Raw genomic sequence first — 25,999 nt, 5'->3', positions numbered from 1 at the left:
TATTTTTCTTTTCCAAAGAAAATATATGTATAGCAATATAATGAAGCCAAGCGTTCTAATATATGCTCAGAAATTATTAGTAAATATTTTAGCTTTAACCAAGTATCTATAATTGGAAACCTTTTTATATTAGTCTCTTGACTAAATAAGGTTTATTACGAAATTTCAGTCCTATATTTGAAAAAAAAATAGAAAAAAACTAGTAGAGTTAGGTAATATATATAGAAAATCTATCTTATCTTCAAGTCTTATACTTCCTAGCTAAAATCTTTCTTAATATGGGTATATTCATAATTAAACAATTGTTGTTGCTCTGGAATTGAAAAGAAAGAAAAAAAACCTCCCACCGATTTACTAATTGCAACTTGTGCTCCTGTGATCATTCTTCTAAGAACCACTATATCTCTTGGGCACTCTAAATAAATTGGGGTAATTATTTTGCATGGTTTGTTGACAAGTCTACTGATTAAACAATTTATACGTTACTCAATGAGTAATTATATATCTAATTTGGTAATTCCACAAACAAAACTTAGGTAGAAGGTTGCATAAGGTTTACTTATTGAATTCAATATCATTCAAAATGTAACAAGGCATCCATGAATTGCATTTTAGTATAGTTCTCACTTATTCTGTGGGGAAAGTTGGGATGGAAACCAGAAAAATAACTTCTCAACCTTGAATACGGGTTTATACCTAAAGTGGCTGCAGAAAGATATCGTGCTGAATTGTCTTCATAACTTCATCTTTTGCTACAATGGGTAGGAAAAACTCGGTAATAATATTTGGATTTTCCTAAATGAGACAATTTGTAAACACCGCACATAAGTTTATTAAAACGAAAGTGATATGAAATTCAATTTATCTTATATGGGATTTTATGATAGAAACAAAGTGTTCAGTAGATAAATAATAGCTTTAATATTCGAATACAATTATTATAACTGTGTTGCATTTTTTAGTTAATTATTTTAATTGTATTATTATCTAGATAATGCCTACTGCTTCGAATCAAGTTTGTTATTAAATCAAAAATAGGAGATAAACGACATATACATAATTATTAGCATTTGAATCACGTAAATTGGAATGTCATATAGTACTATAACCAATGAATATGATGCATTAGAAGTCATAGGTAAGGGATCTTACGGAACAGTTAGAAAAGTTCAGAAGAAATCAAGTGGAGAAATATTTGTTCGAAAGGAAATAGAGTATAATTCAATGAATAATCAGGAAAGAAACCAACTAATATCTGAATTAAGAATATTGAGAGAATTGAACCATCCAAATATAGTTAAGTACTTCCGACATGATCATATCATGCAAAAAAAGTCCATTCATATATATATGGAGTACTGTGATGGAGGTGATCTTGCACAAGTAATTTCAAATTTTAGAAAAAATAAAGAGATGGTCCCCGAAGAATTTATATGGCAAGTTCTAGTTCAGACTTTGTTTGCCTTGCATAGATGCCATTACGGGATTGATGCTAAGAAAGTAAATCTATTTTCAAACCCAGTTGATGATAAAGAGCCAACTATTGACTCAGAAACAGTAGTTATTCACCGAGATATAAAACCAGATAATATTTTTATGTTGAACTCCGGTAAGTCAATTAAACTAGGAGATTTCGGCTTAGCTAAGATGTTAACTTCTCAGAACGATTTTGCCAAAACATACGTGGGAACGCCATATTATATGTCGCCTGAAGTATTAATGGACAATCCATATTCACCAGTGTGCGATATATGGTCTTTAGGATGTGTGCTATTTGAGCTTTGCACTTTACAGCCACCATTCCAAGCAAAAACCCATTTACAATTACAGAGTAAAATAAAGCAAGGGATAATTCCAGACTTGCCAGATAATTATTCATCACAGCTTCGATCTATTATTAAAGAGTGCATAACAGTAGATCCAGAGTTGCGACCATCATGTTATGATTTGCTCGAGACATTATCAATTAGGTTTTTGAGGAAAGAAATGGAATTAAAAGAGATAAATACGAACTTGAATGAATTTCAAAAGCAATTATTGACTAAAAATGATGAATTAAAAAAGAAGGAGGCATTGTTAAATAATATAGAACGGAAAATATTTGCTCAAAGGGAAGATCTAGAAAATGAATATAATAATATGCAAAAGAAATGTAATTCACAAAAAAAACAACTAGAAGAAGAGCTACTTGAAGAGTTTGAAATGAGAAAAAAATCAATGGATCAGGAAGCAAAAGAAGTTAGGCTTGGTTATCAAAGGGAATTTAAATTGGTAGTGGAACACGAAGTTCAAGTAAGACTAAAAGATGTTTTAAGTAAACAGAAGCAACTGCAGCATCAACAGCATCAACAGCATCAACAGCATCAACACCTACAATACCAACAACCTCAGCCTTATCAAGAATTAACTAGGAAGAAATCTGATCCATTATCCTCACCATCTCCAAGCAAAGTAACAACTAGGAATAACATGTACCTGACTAACCATTATGCTGCATCTAATGAACATATTGTTCTGCCAAATAAGCCAAAAGGACCGAAGGAGCTACAATTAGACGACCAATCAAAACTATTGTCTCCACTGCTTACGAGACGAATCCCATTGAAAACAAGAAATAGCGAAAATAGTGATTACGATTCCAGCGTATATCATCCAGACCAATATAAATCTTCACCAACGAGATTTCTGGGAAATAACTATAAGAAAAGGATTACGGATGAATTAGAGAGACTAAGCTTAGAAAAGAGAAATATTCCGGAATTTGAGGAACTTTACATGAGAAAGAATAGACACTAATGTTTGGCAAATCAATTAAAGTAAATTGACTATTCTCAGGTATCGTATGGTTAAATGTATGATTAACGAATGAAATTTGAATATGGGACAGATGGGTTCTTTTAGCAACTGAAATACATATCCCATCTCAAGATTGTAATAAAAAATAGTTATTGTCAGTTTACATTGTGTGAATTTGATACTAATTTGTAACATATCTAGCATTAATTATATATATACATATATATATAAGTTCATTAATTAGGTTTCAATATCATATCCGTAAAAACAAATTAATTATTCGGACCATTTCTTACCAGTCAAAGATTCATATGCTTCAATATATTTTTCCTTTGACTTAACGACTATATCTTCATCCATTGAAACACCAAATTTACCATTTAAACCATTGGCAGTTAACCAATCTCTCAAGAATTGTTTATCATAAGAATCTTGGGATTTACCAATTTGATAATTAGCTGCATTCCAGAATCTTGATGAATCAGGAGTCAAAACCTCGTCAACTAAAACAAGGTTGTTGTCTTTATCCAAACCAAATTCAAACTTAGTATCTGCAATAATAATGCCCTTCGATTTGGCGTATTCCTTGGCTTTTGAATATAATTCAATGGCCTTTGCTTCCAATTTATCGCACAATTCTTGCCCAACAATTTCGGCTGCCTTTTCTGGTGAAATGTTTTCATCGTGTTCTCCTTGTTCGGCTTTGGTTGATGGGGTAAAAATTGGCTTCGTAAATTCTTGGGATTCTTGTAAATCATCTTGGTCAATAGTTAAGCCATGCACCGTCTTCTTGCTCTTGTATTCCTTCCAGGCAGAACCAGTAATGTAACCTCTAACAATAACCTCTAATGGAATCAATTTTAACTTTCTCACCAATAAAGATCTACCACTTATTTGCTGTTTATATTTTGGTTCTGATAACTTGGCTGGTAATCTGGCGAACAAATGTTCATCGTCATTATTTGATAATATCAAATGGTTTGGAATATTGCTGGATAGGAATTCAAACCAGAATTCAGAAATTCTAGTCAAAATCTTTCCTTTGGATGAAATACCGTTTTCCATTATCACATCGTATGCTGAAACTCTATCTGTAGCAATGAACAATAAAGTTTCATCATCTACTTGATAAATATCTCTAACCTTACCCTTACAAACCAAAGGTAAAATTCCGTCTAATTCTGTGGTGTGTAATGAATCCATGATCTCTTCTGGTCTTTAACTAGTTAATAAGTTCAATTGAATACCCTTCGTACTATTTTTATGGGAGGACTCCTGAAAATTTTCTGACTCGTGTATAGATTAGTATTAATTAATCTTGATTACATAATATGACTCAAGATAATCATAAGCTGGTAACTGGTGATGATATTTTCACTACTCTTTTGATCCCATGGGTGGTAGATTCCTGCATTTTAGATCATAGTTACAACATTCCAGAATGACCAGATTGACGTTCCGTTTCATGGCACCATGATTTATCCGCCATGGATGAACAATCGACGTCAAATTGTTCATAAATTCAACGTGTGCATGGAAATCGCAGACACTATTGCAGTTTCATAAGCCTTCCGAGATCACGCACAGGACATATATTTTCTTTTAGATGACACCTATTGTTTTCACTCCCGTATTAACACGTCAACGAGTATGGGCTATACCAGTTAGGGGGAAGGGGTTTGTATTACCTACTGTGACGTAAGCGGTAGGTATAAATAGCAATGGCCTCCCTCCTGAATCTCAATGTCGACTACTAAAAACCCACAATTAAACGCATAAAAGATTATTAATTAAAATGTTTGGATTCGGCCACGACAACAACTACGAGCAAGACCACCAAAAGGTCTACGGTGAAGAACATGAGGGAAAGTTTTCTCACGAATTGGTTGCAGGTGCGGCATCTTTTGAAGCTGCAAAACTATTTGAAGACAGACAAAGAAGGGAAGGAAAGCCTGTCTCTCACAAGTTTGCCAAAGAGATGATTGCTGGTATTGCAGGCGCTGAAGTCGACAAGTTGTTTGAGACCAAAGGGTTAGACTACTTAGATAGAGAGGAAGCCAAGCGTAATGCGCAAAGATACGCAGAACAAAACTACGATAACCATTATGGTAACCAAAACGAGTGGCACCCAGACAGCCAGCCGCCATTCGACTACCAATCTAGTAGATACAATTACAATTGAGTCTTCATTAGGATTGAGTGTGCGTTAGTACTCTGTATAGGCTCTAGAGTAGAATAGGTTAAGTTTTATACAGGAATATATTAAGCAACGCGAACGCGCTTTTTATTAGACTATGATAACAGGCTTTCAATGTTTGTAGAGTTTTTGATCTTCTTATTCCTTGTAAAGTAAAGATGTCCAGTACTAGACCAGACCTTAAGTTTGCTGATACGGGAGATGAAAGACAATATTACAGAAAGTACAGTAATCTTCCTCCTAAAGAATCGTCCACTATTCGTATAATTGACCATAATAATAAAGATTATTTCACGGCCCTTGACGAAGACGCTGATTTGATTGCAGATAATATTTACAAAACACAATCGGTAGTTAAGTATAATCAAACACATAAAAATAAGTATGTGACTATTTCGCCTCAAGTATTCAGTAATAATGTTTTGAGGTTTTGCTTGATCGATAATAATTATAAGGTGGAAATTTACAATAGCAAGACATTCCAAATAATTGCGATGGCTACGCCAGGGAACTTGGAGAGCTTGTCTAATGAATATGGAGTGAATTTGGAGAATATGATAAAGGACTATTCTGCACCTATGATAGCGGGGATCAAGTATCAACAAGTAGGCTCTCTGAGAAAGATTGGTATATGCTTAATTGATTTACTGAACAATAGCATACAAGTATCCGAGTTTGACGATAACGATCTTTTTTCGAACTTGGAGAGTTTATTGTTGCAATTAGGGGTCAAGGAGGTTATATTACCGTCAAGTTACGACCCACTGGATGAGAATAATGAGGTGATTAAATTATACCAACTTTTAGACAAAATTGGAGGAATAGTGATAAGTTCTGTGAAATCTTCATTATTCACTAATAAGGATATTGAACAAGACTTAGGAAAGTTTATAGCAACCACCAATGAAGCAAATAATATTGAAGTTGTGCTAGGCTCAAAAGGTATTAGCTCAATTGAATATTCTTTATCCTTTTCTTGCTGCAATGCATTATTGCATTATTTGGACTTGTTTTCTCATGAATCGCCTAATTTCACTATCGATAAGTACAACTTATCGGCATTTATGAAATTAGATCTGTCAACCATGAAGGCGTTGAATATTTTCCCAGCACAATCAAGCAGTTCCAATAATTTGATAACAAAATCGTCTAATGTCACCTCAATATTTGAACTTTTAAATAAGTGCAAGACTTCAGTAGGTTCGAGATTATTGTCTCAGTGGTTAAAACAGCCATTAACAAATCTAGGAGATATTAATGAAAGGCACCTCTTAGTTAATCATCTTATGGAAGATACAAATCTTAGAGTGTTCCTTTCACAAGATTGGTTATCTCAAGTTCCTGATGTCAAAAGATTGTTAAAGAAAATATCCAACGGTATAAAGAAGACTGTCGGAAACGAGAATAAAAAGCTAGAAGACGTGATCAGACTCTATCAATTGGTCCTTGTATTACCTCAACTAATTACTCATTTATCGAATATCGTTGAAGAAGAAAGCACCAGCGAAGATATAAGACTGTTGATCAAAAAATACTGGTTAAACCCCATATCCCAGAATTATGAATCTTTGATAAAGTATCAAGAACTAGTCGAAACTACTATAGATTTGTCACCTTTGGAATCTTCATCTGCCCATGATTTATTGAATACTGACTTTAATATAAAGCCTGAATTTGATGAATCTTTGATTGCAATTAATGATAATTTGCAAGAAACGTTGTCGAATATCAAAAACTGTCACATTGAAGTTAGTGAAGATTTAGGGATTGAAATAGAAAAGAAATTAAAATTAGAAAAACATCAACAGCATGGATGGTGTTTTAGAGTAACTAGAAATGATTCATCTGTATTGCGAAACACTGGAAATAACTATATTGAATTGCAAACGGTTAAAGCAGGTGTATTCTTCACTTCAAAAAGTTTAAGATCATTATCGGAAAAATATCAAGAATTTTCGAGTGAATATAATACAAAACAGAGAGAATTAATAAAAGAAATATTATCAATCACGGCAACATATCAACTGGTATTCACATCGTTATCTTTGACATTGGGTCATTTAGACGTATTAGTTAGTTTTGCAAATGTTGCCATCTTCGCTCCTATTCCATACGTCAAACCATTGTTACATCCTCTTAGTAGCTCAGTTGAATCTGAGGAACATAAACAAAGAAAAATCAAACTAGAAGAAGCTAGACATCCTGTATTGGAGGTGCAAGATGATATCAACTTTATTGCTAATGATGTCTACTTATCAACTCCAAATGGTAATGCTGACTCCAAGGGCAAATCTTTTGTTATCATAACGGGTCCAAATATGGGTGGCAAATCAACTTATATCAGACAAGTAGGAGTTATTGCGTTAATGAGTCAAGTGGGTTCATTCGTACCAGCTAGTGAGGATTCTTCCACCCCTGAAATCCCTATATTCGATGCTATTTTATCAAGAGTAGGTGCTGGTGACTCCCAATTAAAAGGTTTATCTACTTTTATGATTGAAATGCTAGAAACTTCGTCTATTTTGGCTGCCGCTTCCCACAATTCGTTAATTATAATTGATGAATTGGGGAGAGGTACTAGTACATATGATGGGTTTGGTTTGGCTTGGTCCATCCTGGAACATTTGATAAGTGAAAAGAATTGCTTCACGTTATTTGCCACTCATTTCCATGAATTGACTGAATTATCCACGAAATATAATGATAAAGTTACTAATTTGCATGTTGTTGCACACGTTGAAAAGAATGATGGACAAAATGACGAAGATGATATTACTTTGATGTATAAGGTCGAACCAGGTATTTCAGATAAATCGTTTGGTATACATGTCGCTGAACTAGTCAAATTTCCAAATAAAATCGTCAATATGGCGAAGAGAAAGGCTTCAGAGTTACAAAATTCCAATTCTATCGACGAAGATCAGTATATTCAAAACAAAAGAACCAAATGCTCAGGCGATGAGATTAATAGCGGGATCAATAACTTGAAAGAAATTCTAAAAAAGTGGAAGACTATGTGCTACGACTCTGATTCCAAATGTACTGTTGAGTCCGAAAAGGCAATTCAAATCCTCAAAAAATTAGTAAATGAAGACTATGCTGGAACGATTCAGAACGACAAATACATAAATGAAGTACTTAGTATGTTGTGATATTTACTATATATGAAGCTATAAATATAAGAACTAGTTATTTTTCTTTTCATTTAATAAAAATTCTGCATCGGCTTCTGCCAATTTTTTGACTTCAATGAATTTATCTAAACCTTTTGGATCAATGCAGTTAACAACTGGTAAACCACAGATCCATTTAAACTTGAAAAATTTTTCTGTACCAGTCAAAAAACATCTTAAGTATTCTTCGTAAACGACATAGAAATATACACCAGTTCCGGTGAAGATGTGCCACCATCCATGTCCTTCCAACACGAATCCATATGGCATACCCCAGTCTCTTCTCAAAGCTCTTATAGGTGTACATAAATGAATATCCACGTTCCATAAGAAATACCCGAGTATAAATATTGAAACACCAAAGATCATGGTTCTATATAGCTGCCTTTTGGCACTTGCATCATGCACATGTGCTTGAGTTAAGCGGATCGATTGAAATATAATACAAGCATTCAAAAGTGCATATGAGACTTGATGAATGGTTGGATCCTTAAAGTACAAATAAATAGCGGTTAGTGTGTTCGCAGCCACAAAGATACCAATACCAACTAAAATCGACTCTTTTTGAGTCTTGAATTCGCTGAAAACGGACCAAAAGGGAATGCAAGTTGCGTAGATCATCGGTAATTCATCAAGAAGCTGGAAATGATATCTAAGTGTCATATGGAATAACCACGATCCTATCCCGACTAACATAAATCCAAACCCAATCAAGAGAAATCTAGGCTCTAACTTATTCTTGTAAGCATGAAATATAGCAAAGGATGCCAAAGCAATAAACACCGAATTTGTAAGCGTATTCAATGCCTCTGCTATATATGGAGATACAACATAATTTTCTTCACACCAGTCAATTGTAGATGTTGGAATTCCCCAAAATCCATTGTCTTTTTCTGGTGGATATGGTATGGCAAAAGGAAGCATGATTAATAACTAATGATTAATGATTAATCTATTGCACTACTTCAACTTAAACGACAGACAGTAAAATCAATCTTTCGTAGTCTGTTTTGTTAAATCAATATGATTATTTATCTATTGGAAAAGAATAACTAATGATTGATTGTTCATTTGACGAACATTTCAATAGACGGTATTCCAATTTCAATTGATATAAACTCCCGTTTACGGAGGTATCGGTATAAAGGGTAACACCCCCACAAACAGGATACACGTTTGCAGCTTTAAGGAAATATTCATACAAAGAAATAAGCCTATAAATGTAAATACCTTAATAGACGAAACAATAAACAATCATATAGAGTCTTGGGTATTTTCAGTATTCTTATCCGATCTAAGTATCTAAATTATAACTAAATAGATTCTTTGCTCATATGCAAGTTTGATGACCTCTATATGTATTGAGGGTTTAGTACGTACATAAGCAGAATTTCTTCGATTTGACGGCCACAAAATATAAAACATAACGAAAAGTTAAGGTCTACACATAATCGTACCGATGATATTAATCATAATGGTAATACTATACAAACAAATTTATTTCTATAAATTTACTTTTAGAACTAGCATGAGTAGTGATACCTGGTGCATGTAATAATGTGCTTTGGTTAATATGAGTTAGGTTTACAGGTATCATATATTAACGAAAGAATGAATCAGCAAAAGACCTTTGGGATCTAATTGTTAGCAGTAGAATTCTCAGTCGATTGTAAATACTGCGCAAACTTGCTAGTTTCGTGAATCCCACATTCAGTCTTGGCTTTTCCCTTCCATCTACCACTTCTCTCATCTTCACCTTCCGCAACGGGAACAGTCGAGTGCCAGTCACCAATAGATTTATAGCCTAAGTCCAATAATTCATTATATGGCACATTATGTTCGTCGATGTAGCTCTTAACCTGATTGAAGTCCCAGTTACATAATGGGTTAATCTTGATAGTACCACTTGATTCTTCAATCTCAATAACAGGCAATGTACCACGAGCTCCACCTTGGGACTTTCTTCTACCTGTTAACACGGCCACGACTTGCAATTCTTTATATGCTCTTTGGGAAGGTTCCACCTTCACCAAGAAATCATAATACGAGTCATTTGTCTCCCATAATTGATCGCCGTATCTCTGGGAGAATTCAGCTTCTGTCTCGACGTTTAACGGCTTGAATGTGTGGATCTTAGAGTTATATTTCTTGCTTACGTTGTTAATCAAATCATAAGTTTGAGGGAAATGATGCAAAGTGTCAATGAAAATAAGGTCTATCAAATGACCCTCTTCAGGTTTTAACTTCGAGATCATATCTATAGTAACTAATCCGGTTAATCCAAATGCAGTGGTTTGATATAAGTTTGGAAAAGTAACATAAGCCCATTTAATGATGTCTTCTGGCGATAATTTCTGAAGCTTTTCGTTTAAATGCTGCAAATGTTCAGCAGATAAATTTACAGGTCCTGTTACTGTCATGATGCTATAACTTGTATAATATAGTACTATTTACTATGTTTTTGAAAGTAGTTTTCGATTAATAATATAAAATTCATTGATAAATTTTGGTTGCATCGATCACCTGATATGATGAAATGAGCGATCAAATTAACTGAAGTTCTTTTTAGTACCATATTATGCAGCACATTTCCTTATGAATAGTCTCTGAATACAATGCCTTAGTGTAATTGCATGATCGTTGATTGGACTAAATTCAGGTACGAACGATAAACATTTTTGAGCCTTTAAATACTTTCTTAAGGAAGCATAAAAATGCGGCATGTTTAACTTCTATGAAAATAGATTACAAAGTTTATTGTAGCTTTCTGATATGTATTAAATATGTCTCTTATCTTTTTCGATAACTTCTCTATTCAATTTCTGATATGTATTAAATATGTCTCTTATCTTTTTCGATAGTTTGTCTATTCTTCAGTTACTCACTTTAACTTTTCTTTGTTAATCTAATCAGTATTAGATTACATGATCGGGGGTGTGGGAATATTAATTTTAATACCGATCTTTACAACTGTCACTATTATACATTAATCGTCTTGGACGCGTGGACGAATAAAGGCCCATTGTTTATGTTAAGAGAAAGAAGCGTTGTTTAGTAATAAAAAATTCCTCTTGAAATAGTCAGCAAAATGGTTATTCGCAGCATCTTACCTACACCAACACCAATCGAAAAATAAAGAAATATTTCCACGTAATGAAATTAGACGTCATTCCATAACATAAGCATGATTGATTATGAAATAGATTGCTTATTAAATGCTAACAATGTTATTATTTCGGCAAATTCGACACAGGCTAAGCACTATATTTTTTTGCTTTCAATGTTTTACATCTCGTGTATATAAAGATTAAGATTGTCTCTATGTGCGAATATTGTGCAAAACTATATCCATAATGAAGAGCAAATATTTATTATATTCTATTATAGATGTGAGCTATACAACGGTACTTATCGTCACAAATACGCATGGCACCCTTTATTATGCATCGCTTGGGGCAAATCCAGAAATTTTGATAGCTACGATGACGAAAGATTTCGCTCGTTTAAAGAATTATATACTCCAACCGATAGTAGGGAAGGCAAATTCAGAAGTGTCAGAAACAATAGAGAAATTTAGGTTGATGACGGAAGATCCTAGATTGATTAATCCTATGCATAAGCAGATACCATATGAATTCATTTTTGGGACGGAATTACAAAGAAAAGTTTGGAATCAGCTTATGAATACTAAAGCACTGGAAACGGTAAGCTACTCGCAGTTAGCTTCTAATTTGGGAAAGCCTAAGTCTACTAGAGTAGTGGGTGCTGCTTGTGGGGCGAATAGGATTGCTTTGTTCGTACCTTGCCATCGTGCTGTAACAAAACTGGGTCAAATTTCGGGTTATCGCTGGGGAATACCATTGAAGAAGAGATTACTTGAATTAGAACTGAAACCATTGACCAAAGAATCAAGTTGAAGAGAATTCTGAATATTCATGACATTATACCTATTTTAGTATCAACGTAAGACGAAAATTTTAGACGTTAGGATCGTTAGTTTGTCCATGAAGAGTATATGAATTAGAGACAATTTTTTCAGTTCGAGATATTAAATAATAATTTATGAATTTCAAATACCAATAGCTGAGACGTGTGGAATAGTAGGCAAACTTAATAGATGTCATTGACAGGCAGAAAATAAGATTGCACATATTTCTTATACCGATTTGAAATGACTAAATGACATCAATTAAGAAATTAAGTTTATCACAAGGAAAGTAAAATTGACAACTACAGAATAAACGTTTGGAGATAAAGAGTCTCACCTGCCATAGCGAACGAATGAAACAAGGCTAACGATATTTTACATATGATAAACTTTATTCTCAAGTCTATATGATAAATATTGTGATGAAATTTAATCCAGAATATGGATATAAATTCGGATTTACTCTAGTTGTAGGATATGGTCGATTGTTAGTTCGTATCGATTATATTGACCAAAGTCGACAAGATTTATATAAATTGACCTAATCTACATTATATGCCTACATATAGTCAGCTATTATATGATATGTGCATTTCAATAAGTATCTAAAAGTCTGGAAAACATGAACAGTTCAAGCTTTGTTATTACAATGATAATAATTTTTTAATTGATTTAATCTAGCATCAATCAAATATGGTTCTTGGCTTAGCTTGCATGTTTCATAGTTTTCAAAATTATTCATAAAGTTTTCAAAATTGATTTTATCAAATTCTCTTATTTGGAAGGCTTCGTATTCATAGTTTTCATTGGTTTTGCTCTTGAGGATTGGACGGACTCTTTGTGATTTAGAAGCCGTATAATTATTCCTGAAGGAACTCTTACGTAAAGATAAATTTCTCCATAATCTTCCACTTCCTATGGTATCACTTGAATTACCTCCTGGGGTGTTATAGTTCCCGTTGTAGACTAACACATCAACGAATTGATTAAATTTGATCCTTGGATCCTCAACATCTTGAAGATCGAAAAGCAGAGTATCTAGCCTATTGAATTGTTCTGCATCTTCGATAACAGGTATTTTCATCGATACAGGTGAGTAGTTCTCTCCTTCGTATTCTAACTTGTTTAGCATCTCTGTGGGCGAATTACTGAGAAGTTTCCTAAGCTTATTCTTAATAGACTGCCTAAAAGAATTGGTCCTCGAAGGCATCTCTTCAAATGGAGTGAGCTCCATCATCACCGACTCATCATCTTCATTCAGCTCCGAACTGGTGTCAAAATCCATATCAAGCAATTCTCCAAATACCTCTTTTACCTTGGATCTATTCATTGCGCACACACTATTCCCGTCAATATTTCTGTATCTTTCACCCACAATATCATTATTTCGATATCTATTAAACACCTCAAGCCCTTCCAGCATGATTTCGTTTTCCAAATTAGTATTTAAATTTTCTTCGTTAGATTCTTCACATATTGATCCATCACCTTCTAGTTCTGTCTGTGACCGGTGCCGACTCTCGTCCCAAATAATTTTTTTGATCTTAAGTCGAATAGAGTTAGAAGTGGCAATATTTGTCATTGTAGCAAGATATAGCAATATCTGACCCGGTGTCAGTTTCTATATAAGAAGTATCTTAACTGATGCAATTCAACGCCCAACTTACTACATGCCTATTATTGTGGTTTTTGCATCCATTTCATTAGTGTATGCGGCTCATTTTCACATACTCTATATATTCCGCAAGTGTATCAAACAGCAATGCAATATATCTCACTCCACAGCCATACTTAATCTCCGGTACATTTTCATCCGTACACACACATATATATATATATATATATATATTAAGAATGAATTTACGCCTGGTTTTGGTTTCAAGATCTTGCCACTTGGGCGGATCGGAGGAGTCATCACCAGACACCCGAAAAACTCGCCTGAGTTTTTTTCTGCCTGCCTTAGCAGCAATATTTTAAAACAATTACTATATACACTAGAGATTCGATACATAAATCTATTATACCAACACCGTAATTCCCTCCGTAATCAAGGCTTATATTTAGTTCTGAGGTTCACTGAATAGAGTATAAAAAGGAAGGCTTTTAGGATTTTTTATCATTCTAGATTTACCGTGAACCGTCCCTGCACACTAATATCATTAAAAACCGTTGCACCTCCTTTCAGTTCGGATCATTAGGAATTTCACCGATATAAAAGGAGTTATATATAGCACTTTTTAATAGATTGTTCTAACTAAACAGGTGAAATATTGATAGTTAGTCAAATAACTTGATATACCATGTCGTTTCATTTCGAGAAAGAGAGTATTCTACCAGGTAGCGATACTAGGTCGCCATACCACATTAATGTCCCTAATAGGGACTCGAAGCCTATCGATGATTTGATCGCATATTTTAAGTTCTGGAAGCATTTCATTAAGTCGCTCATATTTTATTTGAAAGAGATCAGTGTGAGTAAGGAGTTTTCTGCTAATATCAACTACCAGTTGATCAGTTCCGTTCAGTTCCCGGGATTCAAAGACTTGCCATTGAAATATCAATCGCTTCTAGAAAGCCATAATTCCCAACCAGGGACTCCGAACAAAGAGTTGAAAAAGACGCTATCCGGAACGAGTTTGGCTAATAGTGGGAATTCAGTAGGCGTTGGATCCAATGCTCAGAGCAACCACGGAGGAAATAGTAGCTCAGGAGAGAATGCAGATAATGCAAGCATTACTTCAAATGACAAAAGGCCAGGCTTATTCAAGACCAAATCCAATAACTCGACGTTCATGAAGCGTAGTGGCACACCCACCTCCACTGGGAACCAAAACTTTAACTCTCACAAACGAAACACGAGTAGTTCTACATTTTTCAAGAATATCCCTAATCATATTAATAGCTCCTTATCATTGCCATTGCCAATGTCAATAGGGGGCCATCAATCAGGACTGATCCTGGCATTGCCAGGCTCACATAATACTAACGATGTGAGAATACCACCGGAGTTTTTCCCTAATGATTCAGTGATTACTAATTTGTCGCCGCTTCTCATCAATCACCATCTTCATACGTTTCAGGCACAGATGAAAACTTACAAGGAATTGAAAACAAAATTGATACCAAGATTGGAGAGTTTGTTGAAGAACTTATCTCTCAAAATAAAAGAAATTAGGTCAAGTTTGAAAAATGAATCGTTTGCAAACGATGAAGTTGCAAAGGAAATCAGTCAGACTGGTAAAATATTAACCACCTATACTAGTTCCATAGAGAGGTATTCTGGCCCTAAGCCTGTTTTCAAGAAAGCTATTGATGAAATTGAGGGAGAAGAAGATAAGGCGGTTTTGGATGATCCGTTCTTACTTAAATTAAAGGTTGACCATCAATTGAAGAATCAATTAATTCAAGAAAACTTCCTTTTTGCATCGTATTTGAATTTGCAAAATATCTCCAAGGATTTGTTGACATATGTTTTGAAAGAATTAAATTTCATCACTGAAAGGTTTGGTAAGTTAATCAATCAAGAATCTTGCGAGTCAGATGAAATTGCTATGGTCAGTCTTTTTGATGCATTAAAAAATAAGTTACAGAGGTCTTCAAATGCTTATTGGGAGTATTTCATATCTCATAATAAAAATTTTCTCAATATCTACGTCGATACTCCTGTTTCGAAGAAGAGAGAGATTCGTAATTTGAGCAAATTGACTTTGCCATATGCTACTTCTATTCATAATAAATGTATTAGGTCAGGAATAATTTACAAGAAGCTGAAGATCTTGAAAAATTATAGTGGGCATTTTTACGTCTTAACTTGTAATTATTTACATGAATTCAAGATTGAAAATGATCATCAACACAACAATGACGAGAAACAAACGTCAACACCACCACTGACAAACCAAAAGAAAAAGGAAAAGAAGGGCGGTTTGATTGATTATAATGATGTCCCATTAAAATCCTACAACTTGAACGACTACATCTTACATAGTAAGGATGCTAAGAACTTTAAGTTTGTCTTGCAAAGGGTTTCTAACACAAGTAAAAAGTTCACATTTAAATGTAAAAGCGTAAACGATTATAACAATTGGTATGGTGACCTTCAGGAATTGTTACAGTTTGGTAATGAACATCTAAGAAGATTCAAATTGGTTCAAGACAAAATGACGGCCAAAGAGGAAGAGACAAAGAGAATTCATGAACAAAAGTTGCGTGAGAAACAAGCAAATGCTGCAGCCCATGCAGCAAATGAGAAACATGAAACTCAAGGAGCATCAGACCAACCGACTACCCACGAACAGCAGGCTACAGCAGCGGCTCTTGCAGCTGCGGGTGTTCATGAACAGAATATTCGTGATAAAATTGGTAACGTTAACTCGAATAAACCAGGTCCATTAAACTTACACAGCATTTCGCTGGCCAACTTTCCAGCTAGCAGCTTGATGAGTAGCCCCATCAATAGTGGTTCTGGATCTCAATCACCTGTTATTAGATCACCATTGTCGAACGAGGTGTTAGTCGAGAGAAATCCTTTCGAGAGAACTTTCTCGAACCACTCGGCTTCGAACTTATCTTCGCCAAACTACTCACCAAACCAAATATTAATAGGTAATGCTACGTTATCTCCACCTATTTTGGCCTCCTCGAATTCAAGTCCTCACCTTGTGGGCCATCAGCAACAACACGAGTCTTATTTGCAGGTCCAACAGGAATACTTAAGACAGCAACAAGAGATTTTGAACTTGAAGATTAAACAGGCAGAATTAGAACAACAAAGCCACAATACCCAAAGATCTCTTAGTCCTCAACAAGAATATTTTGTATTGAGTCCTTCAAACCTGGCAAGTGTCTCTCGTGTCTCATCGAACGATTCTCTTATATCAATGGCTCAACAAAGTCAACTTCAGCAAATGTTGGACACCAATAAGGATATTTTGAATCGTTCTCAGAATTTTCATTTCCCCCAAAGTTCTAGTTCAAGTGATTTGAAGCAAAACGGATTGCAACAGGAATCAAATAATGACCTTTCCTCGGGCCAGAATTCGAGTTCTGAAATCCCAAAGGTATTTGTTAGTTCTAATCATTAATTAAATTATAATTCTTAGCAGTAACGTAGCAATATATTGCATTTTATAGATATATACATTCTACAGTATCACTTAGTATACAACTATTCACCTTAAAAGGTTTGAAGATTTTCACGTGCAAACGATTGCTAAGAATTTTTAAAGTTGAGCACGTTAAAGGACAAGCAATGACCAACGTATTTTGTTCTCTATTTTCCAGCGTTTAATACTAGTCTTTATTGGATATTAAAGAATCAATTGATTAAATTAGGTTCTATTAAAACATTGATTACAGTTTGAAACATCTTTTTCTAATATTTCAAAATAAATCACATACTGAGATCGAAGAGCAATCTATAGACTCAATTGCAAGGTTAGAAAGAAAAATCTAAAAATATATTAAACAAATTGAAATTGATTTCATAATATGTCGTCTAGTGGATATTCATCGGGTATAAAAAAGAACGAATCAGCTATAGCCTCCGACTTCGAATCAGACGTTGAAGTTATTGATCGTAATGCAGCTCAGCCGCCAATAAGAAGAAGCTCATCGTTATTTTCATTGTCTTCTAAAGAAGCATTACCAAAACCCGAAGAAAAGGACTATGTTGCTTTCATATCGGATTCCAGACACTTCAGTTTGGTTAGAAATTTGCACATGGCAGATTTCATCACGTTGATGAATGGATTTTCAGGGTTTTATTCGATAATTTCATGCTTAAGATTTACTAGTACTGGGCAAACCCATTATTTACAAAGAGCTCATTTTTTTATTTGCTTAGGGTTATTCTTTGACTTTTTTGATGGTAGGGTAGCCAGAATAAGAAATAAGACCTCGTTGATGGGCCAAGAATTAGATTCATTAGCTGACTTGATCTCGTTTGGCGTTTCTCCAGCAACCATTGCATTCGCAATTGGATTCCAAAGCACTATCGATGTGTTGTTGTTGACTTTCTGGGTATTGTGCGGATTAACCAGATTAGCTAGATTTAACATTTCTGCAAATAAGCTTCCAAAGGATAAATTAGGAAAGTCGAAATACTTCGAAGGTTTACCAATTCCTACAAATTTAATTTGGGTTGTATTCATGGCTTTCTTGGTCTACCATAACATGATCTTGGATGACTTGCCAGGTCCAATTTTATTAGATGGTTCGTTTGCCGAATTCCACGCCATTTCCTTAGGATTTTTCATTCAAGGTTGTGCAGAGATTTCTAAGTCCTTACACATTCCAAAACCATGAGCTAGACATCGTTTGGATCTTTTTGTATATTGTATCTGATTTATAATGAAATACATAACCTGTATTTCATTGTATTACTATTTAAAAGGAAGTTTAGAGAATACAAGAATTTCGATATCTTTAAATGTGTGTATTTAATTACGTAGTCTGTCTTGTGTATCGTTATTTGAAAGGCGGTCTTGAAAAGGTAATAATTTCAATGTCTTTAAATACCAGGTCTTTGTATTTGCCTGATTGCAACTCATTATACGTCTGTTCCGAAAAATTAGAAGGATCTAATAATCCGATTTCTTGCGGGCTGAAGCCCAATACATGCATATGCTGTGATATATTAGCATATCTGCATTGCTCCCAAAATATATTATGGAGCTTAGAATATTTCAATATGTAATTAAATCTATATTTCCACAACAATTTCGACCTGGACTTTGGGTCGGTAGACTGATTTATCCCGATTTTTGATAGTTCGTAATGAAATGTAGCTAATATAAACAATAATTCAGGATGCTTCTCTATTTTGTCCATTAATTCCACAACCTTATCATGACTGGGGGCCTTTTCAAGTTCTTTTTGGTATTCATCGACTTGTCGAACATATTTCAATGAATTTGCAAGTATATTTCCTCCTTTTTTGTATTGCGGAGGAGTTGGAGTATAGGAGTAAAGTCTCAGAAAAGTGTACTTCCGGCACACCTCTCTAGCGTATCTTCCGGGTATTATCCTTATCATGGTACAGAATAGTTGTTGCTTCAAGGTTCCTATGGTTAATTAATCGCAATTTTTGTGTAATCCATACTCTCACAAAAATATTTTTCAACGCTTGAAATCGTCGAATAGCTTCTTACAGTCTTCTATAGTTAATAGAAGAAAAGTTGACTAAAGGATAATGTTAAGGAATACAAAGCTTTTGTCAAGAACTATAAGTTCTTCTTTGCGCTTTTCTGCAACTAAGTCTACTAGATTACCAATCCAACATAATATCAAGTTTTATTCGAAGAAAGCAGATAAAAAGCCGGAAGAACCACAATCCATCTTGACCGATGATTTGTTAGCAAAAGCCGGTTTCGAAGACCCTAATGAATCAAAGAATAAGTCTGAACAACAAGAACCGGAAAATGGTGAAGCAGACGAACAGGAGAAACCAAATGGACAAGAACAAAGATCAAGAAGGAAGAGAAGAGCACAGACCTCTAAAGATTTACAACGTGAAAGATATGCCAATATGTTTTATCTTGCCACATTAGTAGGGGGAATTGCTGGTGTAGGATACATGTGCCGTGATTGGGATTCAGAAGAAGAACAAACCAAGCTCGAAGGTAAGGATATCGATAACGGATTTGCACCAAGCTTAATGTATGGTAGACTTAATAAGAGATTAGGATCATTATTCACATTTTTCTCTGAACCTGTTTTTGAAAATTTGTTACCACCACCAGCCCCTGAAGCTTACCGTCGTCCATTAACTTTAGTAGTGACCTTAGATGACTTTTTGATCCACTCTGACTGGGATACTAAGCATGGATGGAGAACTGGTAAGAGACCTGGTTTAGATTACTTTTTAGGTTACTTATCTCAGTACTACGAAATTGTTATTTTTGGGTCAAACTACCAGATGTACTCGGAAAATACTGTTGGTAAGTTAGATCCATTCCACGCTTACGTTTCGTACGCTTTATTCAGAGAAGCCTGCCGTTACAAAGACGGAAAATTAGTCAAAGATTTATCCTTATTGAACCGTGACTTAGGTAAGACCGTCTTGGTTGACGTCGAAGAAGACTCATGGTCTATGCAACCAGAAAACGCAATCCCAATGAAGCCATGGGATGGTAAGTACGATGACACATTAGTCAAATTAATCCCATTCTTGGAATACTTGGCTACTCAACCGGTCAAGGATGTCAGACCAATTTTGAACTCCTTCAAAGACAAAACCAACATTGTACAAGAATTTGCCGAAAGAGAAACCAAGTTGAGAGAACAATGGAAGAAAGACAACAAGCACTTGTTCGACAACGCTAAGAGACCTAATGCCGGTAACTTCTTGGCCTCATTGATGGGTGTTCCAACCACTAGTGTCAACAAGGAGCCTAAGATGCCTTTGGACATCATCAGAGAACACGGTCAATTACAATACGAGCATTTCCAGAAATACTTGAAGGAAAATGCTCCAAAATTCATGGAAGAAGAACAAAAATTGAAGGATGAATTCGGAAAGGTCAGTTTGAACAAGTTGATAACCGAAGGTGCTCCATCGGCTGAAGACATTGCTAAGGTTCAAGCTGAAAGAGCCGCAGCCCAACAACAAAAATAAGTCTAAACTACCATTATATATAATCAAATCCCATTTTAAACTTTTCAGAGATGCTTTTATCATCTTTGCACCGCTTCTGTCACTTCCCGTGCCTCTAATACTATCTTTGTAATTATGTTATGCATAAATATATGTATATAAGTTGCTATAAAACCCTGGGGCCGATATCGGAGTATGCACGACCCTTCTATCGTTTGCTCATTTCTCATCTTGAAATAATATGGTATTGTTCTTTGCTTTGTAGTACATGTTTATCAGTGTATAAAAACCATCAAATCCCCCGCCGCTTAGTCATATTCACTTTCATTCGTGTACATATTATCTCATCTTTCAGAAAGTGAAGTGTAACTCACAAGTTGTTTTCAGGTACTTTTGTTGATACCCAGCGGTAAGCTATTAGTCTGATCATCCGAAACTACGATAGTTCAAAAAAATCGAGAGATACCGTACTGATTATCATCCTTAATAGACGGTCTAAGAAATACAAAGAATTAGAGAGTAAGTATATTACTTGGCGAATTCTGTTATAATGGTATAGACGGTTACAGGCCATATGCAATTCCGGATTTCGGGAGGTTTATAGTGTGGGACCGAGAATATGCAATTGGTGAGTTTGTGTAACATAATCTTTACTATGATTGGCTTGTCTCATGCTTCAGATGGAAAAGATAAAATTTTATCTGATCAATCAGCGAACATTAGTCAGACAGAGATTAAATTTCAGGCTTTTTTTTACTAACTAGTAGCATTTAGCATCTATCAAATAAATATGACTTCTAAGGGCCCAAGTATAGCTCCTAGGCTGCATAGTTTAGCTCCATCGCCTATAGCTATTGCTAATACACCACCTTCTGCGGACAGCCCACCGCAGTTTTTGCGGACAGGGGCACCTCAAGCGAAAAAAGGGTCACCAGGAGATACTTCTGGCGGATCGGGAGTAACGCAGATAATAACGTCCAAAGAATGGGTTTTACCCCCTAGACCTAAACCGGGAAGAAAGCCCAGTATCGATACACCAGCTTCGAAACGGAAGGCACAGAATAGAGCTGCCCAAAGAGCATTTAGAGAAAGGCGAGCAGGACGAGTCCAAGAGTTGGAGGAGAAGTTATTGGAGGTGGAGAAGGAAAGAGATGTCAAGGAAATGGGATTGGTTAATACCATTAATAAGTTGAAAGTGGAAAATCAGTTTTTACTTAAAAGTATAGATCAATTGAGGAACGACATGAATGCACTCAAAAGTGCGAATGGTGGCAATAGCCAAGTGGGTATGCAACAGAATACAATGCCTTCGCAATATAACACTATATCTCACTTCAAGTCTAACCCATCGCCGAATAGCCGTTCTACGGGGTCGCCATCGGGGTCCTCGTCGTATTCTGTGCAACAGATATCGCCAGCACCTTCCGCTGACTCTCCTCCAGTATTTACCAATGTTTCCGCATACCATAGTTTGTCAACACCCGCTTCGAATAATAACTCACCGGACAAGCGAGTGGTGAATAATGCCACCTCGAGTTCGTTCGATTGCGGCGTGTGTGTTAAAGAAGAATGTCTCTGTGAGACTGTGGGATTAAAAGATCCTGAGCCAGCAAAGAAAATATCATTGGAAGAGACAATCAAGGAATTCAAGCCAATGCCTGCTGTATCGTTACGTAATAGAAAAAGAAAATTGACTGACCTGGTGTCTAAGGAGATCGATTTCACTAAGAAGTTCTCAACTGGTAAACCAATGCCAGACTTGAAAAAATTAAAGAAACAATATAATAATAACGCTATGCTTGCTAAGAACAAACATGTTTCTGAGCCAGCCTCACAATTTGACGAATCATCTCCGGTTGACAATTGTGGATTCTGTAGCGATGATACCCCATGTGTGTGCCGTGAAGCCGCCAAGGAAGCTGCAAGATTCAATGACACATTAAATGAAGCCCATGAGGAAAATAATGATACGGCAACGTCTTTACCACCAATCCAATTGAATTCAAACAATTTCCGTAAGAGTTCTTTACCAGTCATGCATCCAGGTCCTTCGGTAGAGATTCGTGATATAACAAACTTATCTCCAGGAGCAGTTCCAACTGTTGTTGCTTCAACTACAAGAGCGAATTCCTCTGTTTTCTCGAATGAGACTCCTGATAAGGAATTCTCTCCAGCTCCTGAAAAGAAAACTGGTGGCTGCACAGGTAATCCAGGGACTTGTGAACAATGTCAGATGGATCCGATGTCTACTCTATTTTGTACGACTGTTGCAAACAAAGAAAAGGATGAAGAAAAATCTAGATCCAACTCTACTGACGCAGATTCAAAGTCTCCAGCATCTCTGAAAGAATCAAATACTTCTCAGATATCAAGACTGAGCTCAAAGACCAGCTTACCATCAATCTCTGTCTCCAATTCTACCAGTTCTACTTCATCAGAGAGAAGTGATATATTTATCCCTTGCTCTGATGCGTATCGTACTTTGTCTAGACACAAAAAGTTTAACTCGGTTGATTTCAGCACTTTGGTTGGGAAATTAACTACTAGAGGAATGCAGGTAGAGGTCCAATCTGTCGCTAATGTTCTTCGTGAATTAGATAGAAGGGTTTACAACTAGAGTTGTTAAACGATATTATGTGTTTGATTATTGATTTTGGGACAATGGTTGAGGTTTTACTTTTTTTGCTGTTATATTATGTATTTTTACTTATGGGTTCATCGTTATAAACTATATATATTTCTTTATGTTAATGCTAGATGATTAATTGACGTTTTATTCAAATATCGATGTATTTTGTTAAGTTGATATGATAGAAGTGATGAATTGGTCTATACACTACTTGACTTATAGTAGATTTTTTTAGTATTTTGATAGTATAAGAAGCTAATCAAGTAGAAGAAGGAATATTTCTAGAATACATGTTGGTTATACGAAAGTTTGGGTTAAGAGAGAGTAAAGGAGTTCTTAGAGTTCGGTTATCTCAAGTTAGGAATATTCATGGTACTGTGGCCTTATTGAAAGAGAAGAATGAAGAATCCAAATCAAGCGAAGAGCAAAAGATAAGTCCTGTGGACCTTTCAAGTGCATTAAAGCACACTTCAAAACTTAGAGTCACAAATCAAGAATTCGCTACCCTAGACCAGGAAATAGATCTTTCACGAACTAAGAAGGTTTCTAAAAAGTATACTCAAGATATTAATAGGAATGTGCTTTCTCCAGAAGTTCAGAATGCGATCAAGACAGAAGACACAACTGCCCCTACACCAACAAGAAATTTAAGATCTAAGACGAATTCCAAGCTTTTGGTTGGATTTACAGGCAAGCCTCTGTCGAAGGCACCGCCAAAAAGAAACACGTTAAGCAAACATGCAGCATTTCCAAAGTCATCAAGAAGCCCCAAGCCGCATAAGGCACCACCATTAAGTAAAGAGGCAATAGAAATAATCAGTGAAACAATATCCATAGATGAAGACGTCAAACAGGTCCAGCAACTTGATAAATCAAAAATTGCCAGATTGGCTCACAAATTAGACAGAACCTTATTTTCACCAGGAGTTCATTTTTTGCAAGACCCTAGAACAAGAATATATAATTTCACGCCATATTTAAAGAAAATAATAAAAGTTGACGAGTTCAACTTCGATGCAATAGAAACTTTTGTTAGTGTATCTAAAGATCAATCATTATTGAAAGTTGCAGAGCAAGAGAATAAAAAGTTCTACTCTTCTACATCGTCCATGACATCCGCCTTGATTCAATTTTACCTCCTATTAAATAACTATATGCCAAATACCGAAGAAAGGTTTCCATTTCCCAAATTTTCTGGTGCTATAGAGAGGGTAGCAAGTAGTGTGGTTGTTCAACCAAAAGAGAGGAATTCTAAAACAGGCGAAATGATATATGCGGTAGAATCAGATAAATCAGCAGACACAGAGATCCTTTTGTCAGTCATGGGTCATTGTTTAGAGGCACTATTAACAACCGAAGAAAAAGAATTCGAAAGATATACACTCAATTATAAGAACCAGGAAATATTAGACTTACAACATAAGCAACAAATGGAGGACCAAGAAGATAAACCGCAGAATACGTATAATTATGCATCATATGGAGATTTCTTGATGAGATCTCAATTAGATTGTTATGACGAAAGACTTCCAGGAAATGGAACGTTTGATTTGAAAACTCGAGCAGTGTGTGCTATTAGGTATGATAGCGGAAATCCAGACCTAGAAAATAACACTTATCAAATTTGGAAATTGAATGGTAATCTTGAGTCGTTTGAAAGAGAATATATTGATTTGATCAGAACAGGAGCATTACTTAAGTACAGTTTCCAAGCCAGAATCGGCCAAATGGATGGGATTTTCATTGCATATCACAACATCAACTCTTTCTTTGGATTTCAGTATTTGCCTTTGAGCGAAATCGATAGCACATTCTACAACCACAGTAGAAATGAAATCACCAGGCACATAGGAGCCACAAGCTTAGAGGACATCGATGATGACTTACCATCATATGTCGCCGACACCCAATTCAAAATGTCATTAGAAATATGGGAAAAATTGTTGAAAGTGATCATCAAAGATATCAATCAAGTAGAAGAATTCAAGGATACTGCATTCAGGCTCGTTTTGAAGTCATCTAGGATACCTGGCTCATCAAGACAAAGAATGCATGTTATGGCTGTTCCATTAGATCAAGAACAGGTCCACATGCTCCAAAAATTCCCCTCTACATTCAAAACAGGTTACAAAGAGGAAATCACTCCCGAAGAAAGGCTTCAAAACCTCACTAGACATCGGGACGAACTAAATGAATTCAATAAAAAAACTACAAAGTCTGATCTAGGTGTACTATCGTATTGTATTGACGTGGACCACTATTTTGGAAATGCAAAATCCCCTGTCAAGGAGTTGCACGCATATCCGAGATCAAAAGACCAACCATGGAAACTTAGATACTCCATTAAAAGATTACCCAACAACCCCAAGCAGTATTTAGATTTACTCGCCACAACTACAGATATGTTAACTTCAAATCACAAAAAGAATCTAGAATCAACTCAAAATGATGATTACGAATTTTCCTTGAATAATGTGGACGCAGCACAATCTTCCGATCGCAAAAAAGTCACTGATAAGGCAAACGTGTTAAAAGTATATTCTGCTATAGGAAAAGCCAGGGCTGAGAAATGGGAGGAGAAGGACGCCAATCCTGTTATGTATAAACCCAACCCATAGATATCTCTACAACGCATGTATATAATTTTAATATTATAAAAATTTTTAATTACGTCCTCATC

General features: G+C 35.5%; 13 protein-coding genes across 13 annotated transcripts; 9 read left to right on the top strand and 4 right to left on the bottom strand.

The window, feature by feature from the left end:
- Nucleotides 1-1,089: 1,089 nt before the first annotated feature.
- On the top strand, nt 1,090-2,796 carry KIN3 (serine/threonine protein kinase; the record flags this gene model as incomplete). The annotated part of the gene is made up of 1 exon (XM_015611609.1): nt 1,090-2,796. The coding sequence occupies one exon, from the start codon at nt 1,090-1,092 to the stop codon at nt 2,794-2,796; it is 1,707 nt and encodes a 568-aa protein (XP_015467587.1).
- A 276-nt stretch (nt 2,797-3,072) lies between these two features.
- ADE1 (phosphoribosylaminoimidazolesuccinocarboxamide synthase) lies at nt 3,073-3,999 on the bottom strand (the record flags this gene model as incomplete). The annotated part of the gene is made up of 1 exon (XM_015611608.1): nt 3,073-3,999. One exon carries the CDS (start codon nt 3,997-3,999, stop codon nt 3,073-3,075), a length of 927 nt encoding a protein of 308 aa, XP_015467586.1.
- Nucleotides 4,000-4,591: 592 nt separating this feature from the next.
- AC631_02777 (uncharacterized protein) lies at nt 4,592-4,978 on the top strand (the record flags this gene model as incomplete). The annotated part of the gene is made up of 1 exon (XM_015611607.1): nt 4,592-4,978. The coding sequence occupies one exon, from the start codon at nt 4,592-4,594 to the stop codon at nt 4,976-4,978; it is 387 nt and encodes a 128-aa protein (XP_015467585.1).
- Nucleotides 4,979-5,151: 173 nt separating this feature from the next.
- MSH2 (mismatch repair ATPase) lies at nt 5,152-8,145 on the top strand (the record flags this gene model as incomplete). The annotated part of the gene is made up of 1 exon (XM_015611606.1): nt 5,152-8,145. The coding sequence occupies one exon, from the start codon at nt 5,152-5,154 to the stop codon at nt 8,143-8,145; it is 2,994 nt and encodes a 997-aa protein (XP_015467584.1).
- A 33-nt stretch (nt 8,146-8,178) lies between these two features.
- On the bottom strand, nt 8,179-9,090 carry YDC1 (alkaline dihydroceramidase; the record flags this gene model as incomplete). Its single annotated transcript, XM_015611605.1, has 1 exon — nt 8,179-9,090. One exon carries the CDS (start codon nt 9,088-9,090, stop codon nt 8,179-8,181), a length of 912 nt encoding a protein of 303 aa, XP_015467583.1.
- A 713-nt stretch (nt 9,091-9,803) lies between these two features.
- Nucleotides 9,804-10,586, bottom strand: MET16 (phosphoadenylyl-sulfate reductase (thioredoxin); the record flags this gene model as incomplete). Its single annotated transcript, XM_015611604.1, has 1 exon — nt 9,804-10,586. The coding sequence occupies one exon, from the start codon at nt 10,584-10,586 to the stop codon at nt 9,804-9,806; it is 783 nt and encodes a 260-aa protein (XP_015467582.1).
- Nucleotides 10,587-11,519: 933 nt separating this feature from the next.
- Nucleotides 11,520-12,083, top strand: AC631_02773 (methylated-DNA--protein-cysteine methyltransferase; the record flags this gene model as incomplete). The annotated part of the gene is made up of 1 exon (XM_015611603.1): nt 11,520-12,083. One exon carries the CDS (start codon nt 11,520-11,522, stop codon nt 12,081-12,083), a length of 564 nt encoding a protein of 187 aa, XP_015467581.1.
- Nucleotides 12,084-12,725: 642 nt separating this feature from the next.
- AC631_02772 (uncharacterized protein) lies at nt 12,726-13,676 on the bottom strand (the record flags this gene model as incomplete). The annotated part of the gene is made up of 1 exon (XM_015611602.1): nt 12,726-13,676. One exon carries the CDS (start codon nt 13,674-13,676, stop codon nt 12,726-12,728), a length of 951 nt encoding a protein of 316 aa, XP_015467580.1.
- Nucleotides 13,677-14,394: 718 nt separating this feature from the next.
- AC631_02771 (uncharacterized protein) lies at nt 14,395-17,178 on the top strand (the record flags this gene model as incomplete). Its single annotated transcript, XM_015611601.1, has 1 exon — nt 14,395-17,178. The coding sequence occupies one exon, from the start codon at nt 14,395-14,397 to the stop codon at nt 17,176-17,178; it is 2,784 nt and encodes a 927-aa protein (XP_015467579.1).
- Nucleotides 17,179-17,584: 406 nt separating this feature from the next.
- On the top strand, nt 17,585-18,400 carry CHO1 (CDP-diacylglycerol-serine O-phosphatidyltransferase; the record flags this gene model as incomplete). Its single annotated transcript, XM_015611600.1, has 1 exon — nt 17,585-18,400. One exon carries the CDS (start codon nt 17,585-17,587, stop codon nt 18,398-18,400), a length of 816 nt encoding a protein of 271 aa, XP_015467578.1.
- An 886-nt stretch (nt 18,401-19,286) lies between these two features.
- On the top strand, nt 19,287-20,711 carry TIM50 (protein translocase subunit; the record flags this gene model as incomplete). The annotated part of the gene is made up of 1 exon (XM_015611599.1): nt 19,287-20,711. One exon carries the CDS (start codon nt 19,287-19,289, stop codon nt 20,709-20,711), a length of 1,425 nt encoding a protein of 474 aa, XP_015467577.1.
- Nucleotides 20,712-21,480: 769 nt separating this feature from the next.
- On the top strand, nt 21,481-23,307 carry HAP43 (Hap43p; the record flags this gene model as incomplete). The annotated part of the gene is made up of 1 exon (XM_015611598.1): nt 21,481-23,307. The coding sequence occupies one exon, from the start codon at nt 21,481-21,483 to the stop codon at nt 23,305-23,307; it is 1,827 nt and encodes a 608-aa protein (XP_015467576.1).
- Nucleotides 23,308-23,609: 302 nt separating this feature from the next.
- PET127 (Pet127p) lies at nt 23,610-25,937 on the top strand (the record flags this gene model as incomplete). The annotated part of the gene is made up of 1 exon (XM_015611597.1): nt 23,610-25,937. One exon carries the CDS (start codon nt 23,610-23,612, stop codon nt 25,935-25,937), a length of 2,328 nt encoding a protein of 775 aa, XP_015467575.1.
- Nucleotides 25,938-25,999: the final 62 nt, after the last annotated feature.

Source organism: Debaryomyces fabryi, assembly GCF_001447935.2.
Source record: "Debaryomyces fabryi strain CBS 789 chromosome Unknown contig00052, whole genome shotgun sequence".
NCBI lineage: Eukaryota > Fungi > Ascomycota > Pichiomycetes > Serinales > Debaryomycetaceae > Debaryomyces > Debaryomyces fabryi.
Note: the sequence above shows the minus strand (reverse complement) of the source record. Positions and strands in the feature narration are given on the sequence as shown.